This window comes from Oncorhynchus tshawytscha, linkage group LG28 (assembly GCF_018296145.1).
Source record: "Oncorhynchus tshawytscha isolate Ot180627B linkage group LG28, Otsh_v2.0, whole genome shotgun sequence".
Taxonomy (NCBI): Eukaryota; Metazoa; Chordata; class Actinopteri; order Salmoniformes; family Salmonidae; genus Oncorhynchus; species Oncorhynchus tshawytscha.
Genome location: NC_056456.1, coordinates 6,850,496 through 6,864,863, shown reverse-complemented (window position 1 = coordinate 6,864,863; position 14,368 = coordinate 6,850,496). Strand labels below are relative to the sequence as shown.

General features: G+C 41.1%; 1 protein-coding gene across 2 annotated transcripts; it reads right to left on the bottom strand.

Moving 5' to 3' along the window:
• Window positions 1-6,203: 6,203 nt before the first annotated feature.
• Window positions 6,204-12,392, bottom strand: LOC112226573 (zinc finger protein 420). Of its 2 annotated transcripts, none has more exons than XM_024390978.1 (4): window positions 11,900-12,392; window positions 9,211-9,957; window positions 8,184-8,951; window positions 6,204-7,885 (listed from the first exon to the last, which is right to left on the bottom strand). In XM_024390978.1, the coding sequence occupies exons 1-4, from the start codon at window positions 12,168-12,170 to the stop codon at window positions 6,945-6,947; spliced, it is 2,727 nt and encodes a 908-aa protein (XP_024246746.1). In that variant the 5' UTR covers window positions 12,171-12,392; the 3' UTR covers window positions 6,204-6,944. The 2 variants fall into 2 exon arrangements, with proteins under 2 accessions (XP_024246746.1, XP_024246747.1); XM_024390979.1 differs by having other exon boundaries at window positions 9,571-9,957.
• Window positions 12,393-14,368: the final 1,976 nt, after the last annotated feature.

The following is a 14,368-nucleotide window of genomic DNA, read 5'->3' as shown; positions in this document are numbered from 1 at the left end:
TTCAGATGGTGGTAGGCTATAGCAGTTATTAATTCAGACCCATAATCAATTCAGATGGTGGTAGACTATAGCAGTTATCTATTCAGACCCATAACCATTCAGATGGTGGTAGGCTATAGCAGTTATCTATTCAGACCCATAACCATTCAATCTTCGTGTAGAGAAGTGAAAGCCTTCTGCATATAATTCTAGTCCTATATTATTCAAGGATGTCACTAGAATGATGGAGGACAACAAAAATTAATTTAACTATTGAAAGTGGGGAAGGAATGAACCAACAACAGAGAGAGAGGAGGTAGGCTAATAACATTAGGGAAAACAATGAAAGGTATGTATGCGTCAGTCTAATAATTATACAAATAGGCCCTATTATATTTCAAATTAAAAATCAAATTCGCTAGCCCATACTTGTAAATTTGTAGACAGCATGTGGTGCACCAGAATTGCATGTTCGCTCCCTGCTTTATCATGGTTTGAACGCTGTGCGTAATTCCAGTCCATAGACTACAGTACAGTAATACAATTCACTCAAAAAGATTAGCCAACTGGAGGTAGTTTAATTTATTAACCAAAGAGAGCATATAGCTAGCTACATCAATAGGCTTTTATGTTTTTCTGTCGTGCGTAATGTGCAGTAGCCTATATCATATGTATTGGATAATGGCACAATCATTTGGACTTTTTTGAGGCTTGGGCTCATTAAACGTCTTTAATGTAGGGCTCATAATTTTCTTTTACATTTTTGGCTCATCAGGCTCAGGAAGCATCAAGATTGAATTTTCAAATCATAGCTCTAATCAAATCTAGACATGAGCGTAATGATATGATTTATAATGCTTTTTAATGACGCTTCTGGTTTTGGCGGGAATTACCAGGTTAACCGGGAGAAAAGGGATTTACTCTTGGGATGTAACATTTGTAAAATACCTGGAAATTATTCAACCCTACTCAACACGCCTACTTCTCGCGGCTGAGCTCACAGAAAAAAAATAGCTCAATGTAATTCAATTAATTGAACTGACAGTCAATTAGTCATTTAAAAACCAGGGGAAAAAACACAATTTGATGAATCACTCAGAACTAGTTGCTACTAGGGCTGACCGGGTGGGGTGGAGGAGGACCAGGAAGCGGTGAAAGAGACAACAGTAGAACAGCACCCAGTTTAAATGGATAGTGCGAGATTCTGGCAGTTACCCAGATTTAGATTCATTTATGGATACCAATTTATGTCACTGCGTAGTTTGAAGTAAGTTGGAAGAAGTTTTGTGAGACAATGCTAACTAGCGTTAGCCTAATGACAAAGTCTACAGGTACGCTACATCATATGAAACTAATTCCAATGTAGGCATAAAAATGTGATCCACGAGTTCATCTGACTCTGGGTAAGTAGAAAAACAGCTTAATTGCCATAATCTCACACCAACCTTTTAATATCCTCCTGTGACTACCTTGGGAAGCCTGCCAATGTCTCAGCCTGCCAATGCCTGTCTCTCTGCCTGCCGGATTGTTACAAGCAAAGCAGAGATAGACAAGGTTTATGTCGGAATTACTGACTTTCCAATGAGACTAGTTCCCTCTGGTGGTCATGACTGATACACAGGCACATCAAATGTCAACATTTCCAACTGCAAATATCGATAAATGACAATTATGATGTATCTGTAATAGTCAAATAAAAATATTCCATGAGAAAAAAGTGTACACCTGAATGTTGCTTTTTCACCATAATTTGTTGCCTAAAAAATTTAGGTCAAGGGTGAAATGTCACAGGGTTAGGTCACTGGGCCAACTGATGGTGGTTGTGTTTACCTGTTGCTCCCATGAGGGTCAGAGGTTAAAGGTTACAGGGTCCACAGCAAGTGGTTGTGTCAGAGACAGAAGAGGAAGTGAGATATCCCACTCCTTTTTTTTCTGGTTCAATGGAAGTCAATGAACTAAGCAGACCACACACAGCTGCTGTTGCATTGATGTCTCCCGTTTTGGGCTGGTTGTGTCAATGTGTAGTTCTTAATATCTATGAGCAAAATTACTGTTTTAAAGTGTTGCATAGTATACAAACACTTTTTCGATACTAGAACATGAAAAACGGTTCAGTAGTAGAATTTGTTGCTTTTGGTACTTCTATCAAATGTGTCTCTGATTGGGCCTCCCGGGTGGCGCAGTGGACTAAGGCACTGCTAGCTGCGCCACCTGGGTTCGACGCACAATTGGCCTAGCGTCATCCAGGTTAGGCCAGTAGGGATATCCTTGTCTCATCACGCACTAGCGACTGCTGTGGAGGACCGGGCGCAGTGCGCACTGACCAGGTCGCTAAGTGCATGGTGTTTCCTCCTACACATTGGTGCGGCTGGCTTCTGGGTTGGATGTGCGCTGTGTTAAGAAGCAGCGGCTTGGTTGGGTTGTGTTTCGGACCTTCGTCTCTCCCGAGCCCGTAGCGATGAGACACCACTAACTACTAACAATTGGATACTACGAAATTGGGGAGAAAAAGGGGGTAAAAAAAGTTAATTATATTTTATACTTCAAGGGGTTTTAAAATTCTAAACCAAGTAGCAAACTGGTCCTTGCTATGACCTAATTAAAACAATTCCATATACAGCTGAAGTACGAAGTTTACATACACTTAAGATGGAGTCATTAAAACTTGTTTTTCAACCACTCCTTGTTAAATTCCTTGTTAACAAACTATAGTTTTGGTATGACAAGTAATTTTTCCAACAATTGTTTACAGATTACTTCACTGTATTCAAATTTCAGTGGGTCAGAAGTTTACACACACTAAGTTGACTGTGCCTTTAAACAGCTTGGAAAATTCCAGAAAATTATGTCATGGCTTTTGAAGTTTCTGATAGGCTAATTGACATCATTTGAGTAAATTGGAGGTGTGTCTGTGGATGTGTTTCAAGGCCTACCTTCTAACTTAGCGCCTCTTTGCTTGACATCATGGGAAAATCAAGAGAAATTTGCCAAGAATTTATTATTTTTAGACCTCAAATTCTGGTTCATCCTTAGGAGCAATTTCCAAATGCATGAAGGTACCACGTTCATCTGTACAAACGATAGTACGCAAGTATAAACACCATGGGAACACACAGCCGTCGTACCGCTCAGGAAGGAAACGTGTTCAGTCTCAGAGACTAACGTACTTTGGTGCGAAAAGTGCAAATCAATCCCAGAACAGCAGGAAAGGACCTTGTGAAGATGCTGGAGAAAACAGGTACGAAAGTATCTTACAGTGGGGCAAAAAGTCTGCCACCAATTGTGCAAGTTCTTCCACTTAAAAAGATGAGGCCTGTAATTTTCAACATAGCTACACTTCAATTGTGACAGACAAAATGAGAATTTTATTTTTATTTTTTATTAATTTATTTGCACATTATGGTGGAAAATAAGTATTTGGTCACCTACAAAACAAGCAAGATTTCTGGCTCTCACAGACCTGTAACTTCTTCTTTAAGAGGCTCCTCTGTCCTCCACTCGTTACCTATATTAATGGCACCTGTTTGAACTTGTTATCAGTATAAAAGACACCTGTCCACAACCTCAAACAGTCACACTCCAAACTCCACTATGGCCAAGACCAAAGAGCTGTCAAAGGACACCAGAAACCAAATTGTAGACCTGCACCAGGCCGGGAAGACTGAATCTGCAATAGGTAAGCAGCTTGGTTTGAAGAAATCAACTGTGGGAGCAATTATTAGGAAATGTAACATACAAGACCACTGAATCTCCCTCGATCTGGGGCTCCACGCAAGATCTCACCCCGTGGGGTCAAAATGATCACAAGAACAGTGAGCAAAAATCCCAGAACCACACGTGGGGACCTAGTGAATGACCTGCAGAGAGCTGGGACCAAAGTAACAAAGCCTACCATCAGCAAGGGCATTGAAGATGAAACGTGGCTGGGTCTTTCAGCATGACAATGATCCCAAACACACCGCCCGGGCAACGAAGGAGTGGCTTCGTAAGAAGCATTTCAAGGTCCTGGAGTGGCCTAGCCAGTCTCCAGATCTCAACCCCATAGAAAATCTTTGGAGGGAGTTGAAAGTCCGTGTTGCCCAGCAACAGCCCCAAAACATCACTGCTCTAGAAGAGATCTGCATGGAGGAATGGGCCAAAATACCAGCAACAGTGTGTGAAAACCTTGTGAAGACTTACAGAAAACGTTTGACCTCTGTCATTGCTAACAAAGGGTACATAAAAGTATTGAGAAACTTTTGTTATTGACCAAATACTTATTTTCCATCATAATTTGCAAATAAATTCATTAAAAATCCTACAATGTGATTTTCTGGATTTATTTTCTCATTTTGTCTGTCACAGTTGAAGTGTACCTACAGTATGATGAAAATGACAGGCCTCGTCTTTTTAAGTGGGAGACCTTGCACAATTGGTGGCTGACTAAATACTTTTTTGCCCCACTGTCTATCCACAGTAAAATGAGTCCTGTATCGACATAACCTGAAAGGCCGCTCAGCAAGGAAGAAGCCAGACTATGGTTTGCAACTGCACATGGGGACAAAGATCGCACTTTTTGGAGAAATGTCCTCTGGTCTGATGAAACAAAAATAGAACTGTTTGGCCATAATGACCATCATTATGTTTGGTGGAAAAAGGGGGAGGCTTGCAAGCCGAAGTACACAATCCCAACCGTGAAGCACGGGGGTGGCAGCATCATGTTGTGGAGGTGCTTTGCTGCAGGAGGGACTGGTGCACTTCACAAAATATATGGCATTATGAGGTAGGAAAATTACGTGGATATATTGAAGCAACATCTCAAGGCATCAGAAGTTAAAGCTTGGTCGCAAATGGGTCTTCCAAATGGACAATGACCCTAAGCATACTTCCAAAGTTGTGGCAAAATGGCTTAACGACAACGAAGTCAAGGTATTGGAGTGGTCATCACAAAGCCTTGACCTCAATCCTATAGAAAATTTGTGGGCAGAACTGAAAAAGCGTGTTCGAGCAAGGAGGTCTCGAAACCTGACTCATTTACACCAGCTCTGTCAGGAGGAATGGGCCAAAATTCACCCAACTTATTGTGGGAAGCTTGTGGAAGGCTACCCGAAACGTTTGACCCAAGTTAAACAATTTTAAGGCAATGCTACCAAATACTAATTCATTATGTAAACTTCTGACCCACTGGGAATGTGATGGAAAGAAATAAAAGCTGAAATAAATCACTACTATTATTCTGACATTTCACATTCTTAAAATAAAGTGGTGATCCTAACTGATTTAAGACAGGGACTTTTTACTAGGATTGAATGTCGGGAATTGTGAAAAACTGAGTTTAAATGTATTTGGCTAAGGTGTATGTAAACTTCAACTGTATATATTAGTAGAACCCCCCCAAGCAATGTTTCTGCTCTTTGAGTATGCAGGCCACTAATGACATGTCACCCATTAAGCAAGTTTGGGATGCTCTGGATTTACGTGTACGACAGCGTATTCCAGTTCCTGCCAATATCCAGCAACTTCACATAGCCATTGAAGAGTGGGACAACATTTCACAATCAACAGTCTGATCAACTCTATGCAAAGATGTGTCGCGTGCATGAGGCAAAGGGTGGTCACACCAGATACCGACTGGTTTTCTGATCCAAGCCAAAACCTTTTTTTTGTTTTGACGTATCTGTGACCAACCGATGCATCTGTATTCCCATATTCATGTGATATCCATAGATTAGGGCCTCATTTATTTATTTCAATTGACTGATTTCCTTAAATGAACTGTAACTCAGTAAAATCTTTGAAATTGTTGCATGTTGCATTTTTGTTCAGTATATATATCTCTATATCTCATGTTAACTGCAGTGTTTTCCCTTAACACACATGAACACAAATACTTTGGTATTATTTAGAATAGCCTTATCTACAAAGAGCAATAGGCCTAGCTACCTGTGCGCTTTGGCGCTCTTAAAGTTGTGCGCACAAGATTTGGTAAGGTATTCACCAGTTTGTCATGGAATCCTCGCAATCTTCAGCTCATTTTCCATCAAGTAGCAATTTTCTCCTCAGCATTTCATTTTGGTTCCGAGATATTTCAAAATGTAATACAGTTGTCATCGATAAGTTTGACAATTTCTGCCACCACTGCTTTGGCTAAAACCTCCATGAGCGAGGTTAGTTGTGTATGAAGGGTGATACAGGTAGACATTTTGAGAGTCGTTAAGAAACAAACAAAAAAAAACGAGTCAAAGTTAAGTCTATGAATGTGAATTTTAATTCTAAAAGCTAGCTACATCAACCATGGACCCATCAACCAAAATTGAAATCTGTCTGCAAAATAAACTACTTCCGCATCAAGTTTTTGTTACTGAAAATACTAGAAAAGTGAACACCAAAGTTGGAATGGCAAAAAATAGGAATCCTCTTATAAAACATTTTATTTTTACTGACAAGTAAAACAGTGAACCCACAAGATTGAGACATTCACAATTTTACATTTACTTGAAAAAATATATACAAGCAGAAAAATAACCAAATTTTACTCAAACTAGGCTGATTTTCCTGTTTTTGGTAGCTTGAGTAAAGAAAACTCAATTTGAACAACTCATTCATTGAGTAGTAGACAAACTTACCATCAAGGTCTTCTCAGAAAAAATGGTTACGTAACCCTATTCATTGGATAAATTATCCATAAGTTTGATGTAGAAAGAGAAAAAAAAATCATTATTCAAAGTTTTTCTTTAACCTTTTTTACACATTATTGGAGATACCTGATGACAACAAACTAAGCACTACTCAAATATTCCATTTAATCAAGTGTAGTGGAAACAACCATATAAAACAAACATATTAAGTCTTATCAACACAATATAGTTGGACTTCCAAATTGTTGCAACACCGAGTTATTACCAATAGCAGCCATATGTCCAATTCTCATTTTACAACACTAGTATTGATTGAATTTTGATTAAGCCCATCTGGCCTTTGGTTAACTACCCTGTATGAAGTCTCTGATGAGCTTTCAGGCTGCTCTTCTGAGTGAAACTCTTACCACATATCTCACAGCAGTAGGGTTTCTCACCAGTATGAGTGCGCTGGTGTCTTTCAAAATGACTATGGCGATCAAAACTCTTTCCACAAATGGAGCATATGAAACATCTATTTCTTGTGTTGTCTGTGGTGGCACTGCTGCCCTCTGTGCTGTCAAAACCGTCTATACCAAGGGCAAATAAAATGCCTTCTTTACTGTTTGGTTCTGTGATGTACTCTCTCATTGCCGTTTCCTTCACCACAGGTAGTGGTACCCGGTCCTGAAACCTGGGTAGTATTGTCCCATTGCCATCCTCTCGGTTCCTTGCATGTAGAGCCATTCCTGCATACTGCTCTTGCTCAATCATTTCCAACTTGTTTTTCTCATCCTGAAAAGACAAGTGATCAAGTTCCACCTCTCTAGAAGCTGACGAATAGAACCCGTGGTGGTGGTGCATTCCATCAAAGAGACGGTGATTGTATTGGACACTGGGCGAATCTGGGTGGGACTTCTGCTGCTTTATACCATCGAAGGAGCAACCTGGATGTACAGATCCAGACTCGTTATCATTGTGCCTCTCTGGTGTAAAAGATCTACACAGCTGACTCTCCCTCTCATCCATGACATACTCTGGGTCATCCTGATAACCTGGTCGCTCTGTGCTTTGTTGGTGTTGATGTCCAGACAGATTGATTGTCTGGGCTTTAAACTCCTTCTCTCGCTCCGCTTTCACTACTAACCCCTGCCCCCTTCCCCCCTCCTCATCTTCACTGTCCCCAGAGCTAGGCTGTTCTTCAGCAAGTGAGGCCTGAGCCCTCTGTTCCTCTGGGTTCTCTGAGGGTCTAGGATGGACATCAGGCTTCTTATCAAGTTGAGGTTGTTCCGTTAGCATTTCAACACCATCTGCTTGACAAAACAAGAGTACCAAATATTTTAGCATAACATCAAAATAGCAATCTAACATTAGCTGTTAAACTTCATCCTAAACCACTGAAAGAGACCAGGAAAACATTTAGTATCTGTCCCAAATGACACCTTATTCCGTATGTAGTGCACTACTTTGATCAGAGCCCTATGGGCCAAGGTCAAAAGTAGTACACTATAAAGGGAATAGGGTGCCATTTAGGATGGAACCTTAGAACAATTAAAATATTTACATTTTTCATGTATGAAAAACATCAACATGATTTTTGTCTCTTACCTCTGTGAGTCTTCAGATGTCCTTTGAGGCTGCTCTTCTGGTTGAAACACCTTCCGCATATTTCACATCTGTACGGTTTCTCACCCGTATGAATTCGCTGGTGCCTTTCCAGATGACCAACCCGCTCAAAGACCTTCCCACAGAATGAACAGATGAAGCACTTCTTGTCCTTGGTGACTCCTTGGAAGGTTCTCACTTTCCTTGGAAAACTAGAGAAGATAGGGCTATGGTTCAGTGTAACCCCTTCCATGCCCTGTGAGTCTGACTGTACTGTGCCGTCACTTGCTATCAAGAGTGTGTCTGAATGTCCATAATGTTGCTGTCTGAGCTGCAAAATCATATCCTCTCTCACATCACCATATGGTTTTCCTGGAAATGAAGCACTGCTGCATGATGCTTCCACCCTTCCTGGGACATGATTTAAAGCTGAGTGGTCAGGGAGACACTGTGACTTGTGACCAGAACTGCTGAAATATTCTGAATTGCTTGTCTCAATATCATGGTCTGCTTGTGAACCGGACATCCACGACTGGCTCCCTCTCTCACACAACGACAAGTTAGCAGCCAGTTCTTCTGCGTTTCCTGCAGTCTGTTCTTCTCCTTTATGATTCAGTGTCTGGGATGCATCCTTCTGCTCCTCTGGCTCCGACTTCACAGGTATCTCAGGAGTTTGGACCATTTCATTATTTTTGTTGCATTGCTCTTCCTCAGACTGACTTCTATCCAGGGGAGGCATCTCCTCGTTGTTAGCTTCTCCGTCTATCGACACTGTGTGGAAATATTACATTTGATTAATAAAATAATGAGGCAGGGAATTGCTTATGTCCTATAATAACCAATATATTGGTGTTATTATCTTGTGAGTGTTCCAAATTGTACCCAATTACCTATATAATGCACTAATTTTGACCAGAGCCCTATGGGCTCTACACGATATAGGGAATAGGGTGTCATTTGGTACACAGCCATGGAATTGCCTGTGATCTATAACCAATGTACTGTTTACATAGTGATTCTAATCTCTTACCTCTGTGAGTCTTCAGATGCCCTTTGAGGCTACTCTTCTGGTTGAAACATCTTCCACATAGGTCACAGCTATATGGTTTCTCACCCGTATGAATTCGCAGATGTCTTTCAAGATGGCCGTAACGTTCAAAACTCTTTCCACACAGTGTGCAAATGAAGTGTTTCTTAACCTGGCAAAATCTCTTGGTCCTCGCTCTCCTTGCAGTATTATAATTTGAGCCAAAGCCCAATACACTTCTAGGGTCTGGGTTTGACTGTACTGTGCCGTCACTTGTTCTCTTGAGTATGTCTGACTGCCGATAATGTTGTGGCTGTCTGAGCTGTGAAATCATATCCTCTCTTACATCAAAATATGGTTTACCTGGAAACGAAACACTGCTGCATGACGCTTCCGCCTTTCCGGAATTTCCAGGAGATACAGAAGAGTGATCAGGGAGACACTGGGAGTTTTGCCCTGAACTATTCAAATATTCTGAATGGCTCATCTCCATATCATTGTCTGCTTGTGAACTGGACATCCACTGCTGGCTGTCTCTGTCATACATTGACAGTTCAGCATCCAGACAACCTTTGTCCTTTCTCCCTGTACTTTGCTTTGCTTGTTCCAGCTCCACTCCTGGCTCAGTCTTCACCCGAGTCTCATCTGCACGCCGAATGTCTTCTTCATCCCTTTCATTACCAACTTCCCCAGACTGCAGCTTCTCAAGCGAGGTCCTCCCTACACAAGTAGTACTGCTTTTACCTGGCCCTGTGGAAATGAAGAAGTATTGCATGTCATCAAAATCCTTCATTGTTTGTTTTAATAATAATCCAAATGGAGCCGTGTCTGTTAGGGTTGGGCAATGGGAGACCTCTTCTATGATATGCTACTCCAAATATTGTGATAGTCATTTTAGCGCAGTTAATGACTAGATAATTCCATACTGCACATTTTTTTTGCTTATTTGTTTACGATATTAGTCGCATTCTCATTAAATAATGTTATGTCGGAAAAATGTTTTGCTAGCACAGACTGGAATATGTACTGGGATTCGTCCGATGGCATTGAGTAGTATACCACCTCAGTCACCGGCTTCATCAATAAATGCATCGTTGACCGTCCCCACAGTGACCGTACGTACATATCCCAACCAGAAATTATGGATTACAGGCAACATCCGCACCAAGGTAAAGGCAAGAGCTGCCACTTTCAAGGTTCGGGACACTAACCCGAATGCTTATAAGAAATCCCAATATGCCCTCCGACGAACCATCAAACAGGCAAAGCATCAATAAAGGACAAAGATTGAATCCTTCTACACCGACTCTGATGCTTGTCAGATGTGGCATGGCTTGCAAACTTTTACAGACTACAAAGGGAAACCCAGCTGCGACCTGTCCAGTGACGCGAGCTTCCAGACATAATATTAACTTTACCTCAATTACCTCAACTAACCTGTACCCCCACACATTGACTCAGTACCGGTACCCCCTGTATATAGCCTCGTTATTGTTATTTTATTGTGTTACTTTTTAAAGTTTATTTAGTAAATATTTTCTGAAAACTTCATTGTTGGTTAAGGGCTTGTAAGTAAGTATTTCACGTTACAAACCTGTTTTATTCGGCACATGTATAAAAAAATGGATTTGCACCATATTGATACTGCATAATTGGTAAAACTGCAGTTTGGATTTGTAAATGTAAGGCTCTTGCACTTTACAATATATTGTCAATGTCAAATATCACAATTTAATCATATATCAGTCCAACCCTAGTTTCTGAGGGGTTGTGTCAAAGAAGGGTGTAACGGTGTGTAATAATGACATGATTTCACAATCACACCATCACTAGCCTTGTCCAAGCCAGAATAACTTACATTTTAGCAGACACTCTTATCTAGAGCTCTTAACCTCTAGGTTTCCGCCCCTATCACTCATCTGCAGGAAGAGGTAATTGATTTTATCCAGAGAGGCAGCAGCGAAACAAGAAGTTTCACTCACCCCAAAATAAACCCAATGCGTTACTTTGACCTAAGCTTTTTTGTTGACCTAAGCCCGTCCCTTGCCTTCCCGCCTTTGGGAAAACGACTCCCATTGTTAGGGCAGAGATATGCGCATCTCGTAATTATAGAGATCTCTGCTTTATCCCCTTACAACAGTGTATGATCATATCAATCGGTTTCACCGACGCTACACGGAATGCAATAATATGTATTGTAAGTAGACAACAGTGCACGCTTTTACAGTGATTGTACATAAAGATAGGCTTGATTTAGTGTATATTAATTCCATTACAAATATTGCAGGAGGTGGATGCGAACTTGGTCAAAAACAATACTTCAATTCTTTAAAGACGATTTTTTTCGGTGCATGTAACTTTTTATTTTGAGGTTTTTAGAAGTACATACCGTCTGTAACGACATTAAACTACATTCGTTATTAAGTACCGTTCGTATTTTTCAATTACTAATCTTGAAAAACTGGTGAATGGCAAATTGAATGGCTCTGCGTCCTGGGTTAAAGGATAATCAACATATTCTGTAAATCCAGATTTTGGTTCAATGTGAACGTGAGTTGGCAGATTAAATAAACCTACATTGTTTACCTGAAATCGTGCTATTGCTAGCTGACCAATGTTACGTGCACAGTTACGTATTGCTAACTATTGATTGATAGTAGAGTTGCTGCTAACAGTACGTCGTCGTACCCACCTCCTCTCCCAAGATTCTCAGCAGCGACTGATCGACCATGATGAATGCGTCTTCGAGCCTGAATCCCACGAGTTCGAGCTCTTCGAAGCTCGCTGTCAAGTTGTTGTACATTATTTTTCAGGACGTTGATTTCATTTTCCCGTTGACACATTTCCACACGTAACACAACTATACCATCGTCGACTACTTTGCTAATTTCTGCAACCGCAGCTTTAGAAAGTACCTCTATGATGGAAGCGATCTGCGCCCGTAGAGAAACACTGCTCAACATTTTCAAATGTTTAATTAATCTTAACGCAGCTCTGTCGTGCTCCTGCAAAAGATTGGAACTTTGTTACAAAGTAACGTTAATATGCTACTAGTGGGCTAATCATTAGGTTTAAAAATGCTAGCTACAATGTTTCCCGTGTAGTTCTGTGTCGCTGCTAGTTTCTTCTTCTTCTTTGAGATTGGGTTTGCGGATCGCATACACCGCCATCTACTGTACTGGAGTGTGAGGTCAGTCATGGTCTACCTACAATACATACAATTATTTTAATTAGTCTGGTTCCTCTATAGATTGTCGCCATAGTCCAGGACCTATAGGAACGTTGACTGAATAGTCCGCTTTCTACTATTTAGCGAGAGGCAATACCTATTTCTATAGATTAAGCACATTTTTATTCTCAGCTTCTTAACTCTTCAACTAATTTATCCAGATGGCCAGCAGTAGCAGTGAGTGGGTAAAATCAATGGGGAAACCAAGCCCCCCAGAAAAAGCCATACTACAACCTATGTGTTGTGGTAATTGCTTTGTTTGCTCTATGATTTATCTTGTTCATTCATATGCCTCGCAACAGTGATATTTAGGCCTGAAGACAGTGGCAGAAGAAATTCAACCACACCTTTGTTTTATCACAAAACCGGATAGCAACCTCTGTCCAGTGAAGTTCACAAAGCATATTGCATGTCCAGTAACAGTTACATGACCTATCTACAGCTTGGTCAAGCAAGTTAATGTTTCTGAAATTTTCGGACCACTAAGCATCTACTGATTTCGAACCACAGAGAGTTACGGCAAGTCACAAAGAAAACAGGGGCTGCCTCCACTAATCCAGCACCATTTCAACTTCATCAAATCGCCTTTGCTTAGTCTAATACAGTGACAACTAAAAGATACCAAAAACAATTTAGTCCAATCAATGTAAGCTAAATACGATGTGGCTGTCCATGGGTCTGACTTCTGTGTTTGTGTGTGTGTGTGGATGCGTGTTTGTGCAAGTAGAAAAACATGTTGACTCACCCTTGTAGAGAAACGCCATTGCCCTCCTCTTTCATGTTGATGAAATGGTCTTATCACTCTGTCATACAGTGCAGTACACACCATTATTTTTTGTTGTCCTAGGCTACCTGACTAAAATGCTTGCTCGCTAGCCTAACTTCCATTCATGGGCAACGTTAGTTACAACTAGATGTAACAATTCTAGTTTTTCTGTCAGTGACGTACGTATGCTCTCAATGGGATTTGATAGGAGTGACGCCAAATCCAAGCTGGCTTCCCTTGACACTTTTTTTTTGGTTCACGGTTGAGCTCGATCAGTTTAGCTCATTGGATTTAAAAAAATACTTTTTTTGTCAAGGGAGGCCAGATGCTCACTGGCTTCCCTTGCCTTCAATGCTACGGACTGCAACAATGTCATACTCGTGGACCAGACAGCATCGGAGCGATGGCCTACACTGATGATTTCTAATGTAAGATACATTCAGCCTCTTGTGAATTGAAGGAAAATGTGGAAACCGAGAGATGAAAGATATGTGAAGACATCAAAAGTATGAAATAGCACACATGGAATCATGTAGTAACCAACAAGCTGTTAAACAAATCCAAATATATTTTATATTCTTCAAAGTAGCCACCCTTTACCTTGATGACAGCTTTGCACACTCAAACCCCAACTGATATACATTTCAAAGATAAGATCGTAGCTGAGAATTAATCAAGGACATTTTAGCTGGGAAAGAGTTTAGAAATAGTATTTGTCTTGCTCACGTTGATGGAGCGGTTGATGCCAGGACAACACACTGCCAGGTCTCTGACCTCCTTCCTATAGACTGTCTCATCATTGTTGGTGATCAGGCCTAACACTGTTGTGTTGTCAGCAAAATTAATGATGATGGTGTTGGAGTCGTGCTTGGCCACGCAGTCGTGGGTGAACAGGGAGTACAGGAGGGGACTAAGCACGCACCTCTGAGTGGCCTCCGTGTTGAGGATCAGCGTGGCAGATTTTTTGCTGCCTACCCTTATCACCTGGGGGGCATCCTGTCAGTAAGTCCAGGATCCAGTTGCAGAGGGAGGTGTTTTAGTCCCAGGGTCCTTAGCTTAGTGATGAGCTTTGTGGGCACTATGGTGTTGAGGCCCTGAGCTGTAGTCAATGAACATCATTCTTACATAGGTGTACATTTTTTGTCCAGGTGGGAAAGAGTGTGGAG

What these genes read in the sequence shown, in the direction of transcription:
- LOC112226573 (XM_024390978.1), bottom strand. Translation starts at nt 12,170, where the DNA reads ATGTTGAGCAGTGTTTCTCTACGGGCGCAGATCGCTTCCATCATAGAG. An exon ending in TGAGAATCTTGGGAGAGGAG is followed by an intron (nt 9,958 to 11,899) that starts GTGGGTACGACG and finishes TCATTTCCACAG; the next exon opens with GGCCAGGTAAAAGCAGTACT. An exon ending in ACATCTGAAGACTCACAGAG is followed by an intron (nt 7,886 to 8,183) that starts GTAAGAGACAAA and finishes TTTGTCAAGCAG; the next exon opens with ATGGTGTTGAAATGCTAACG.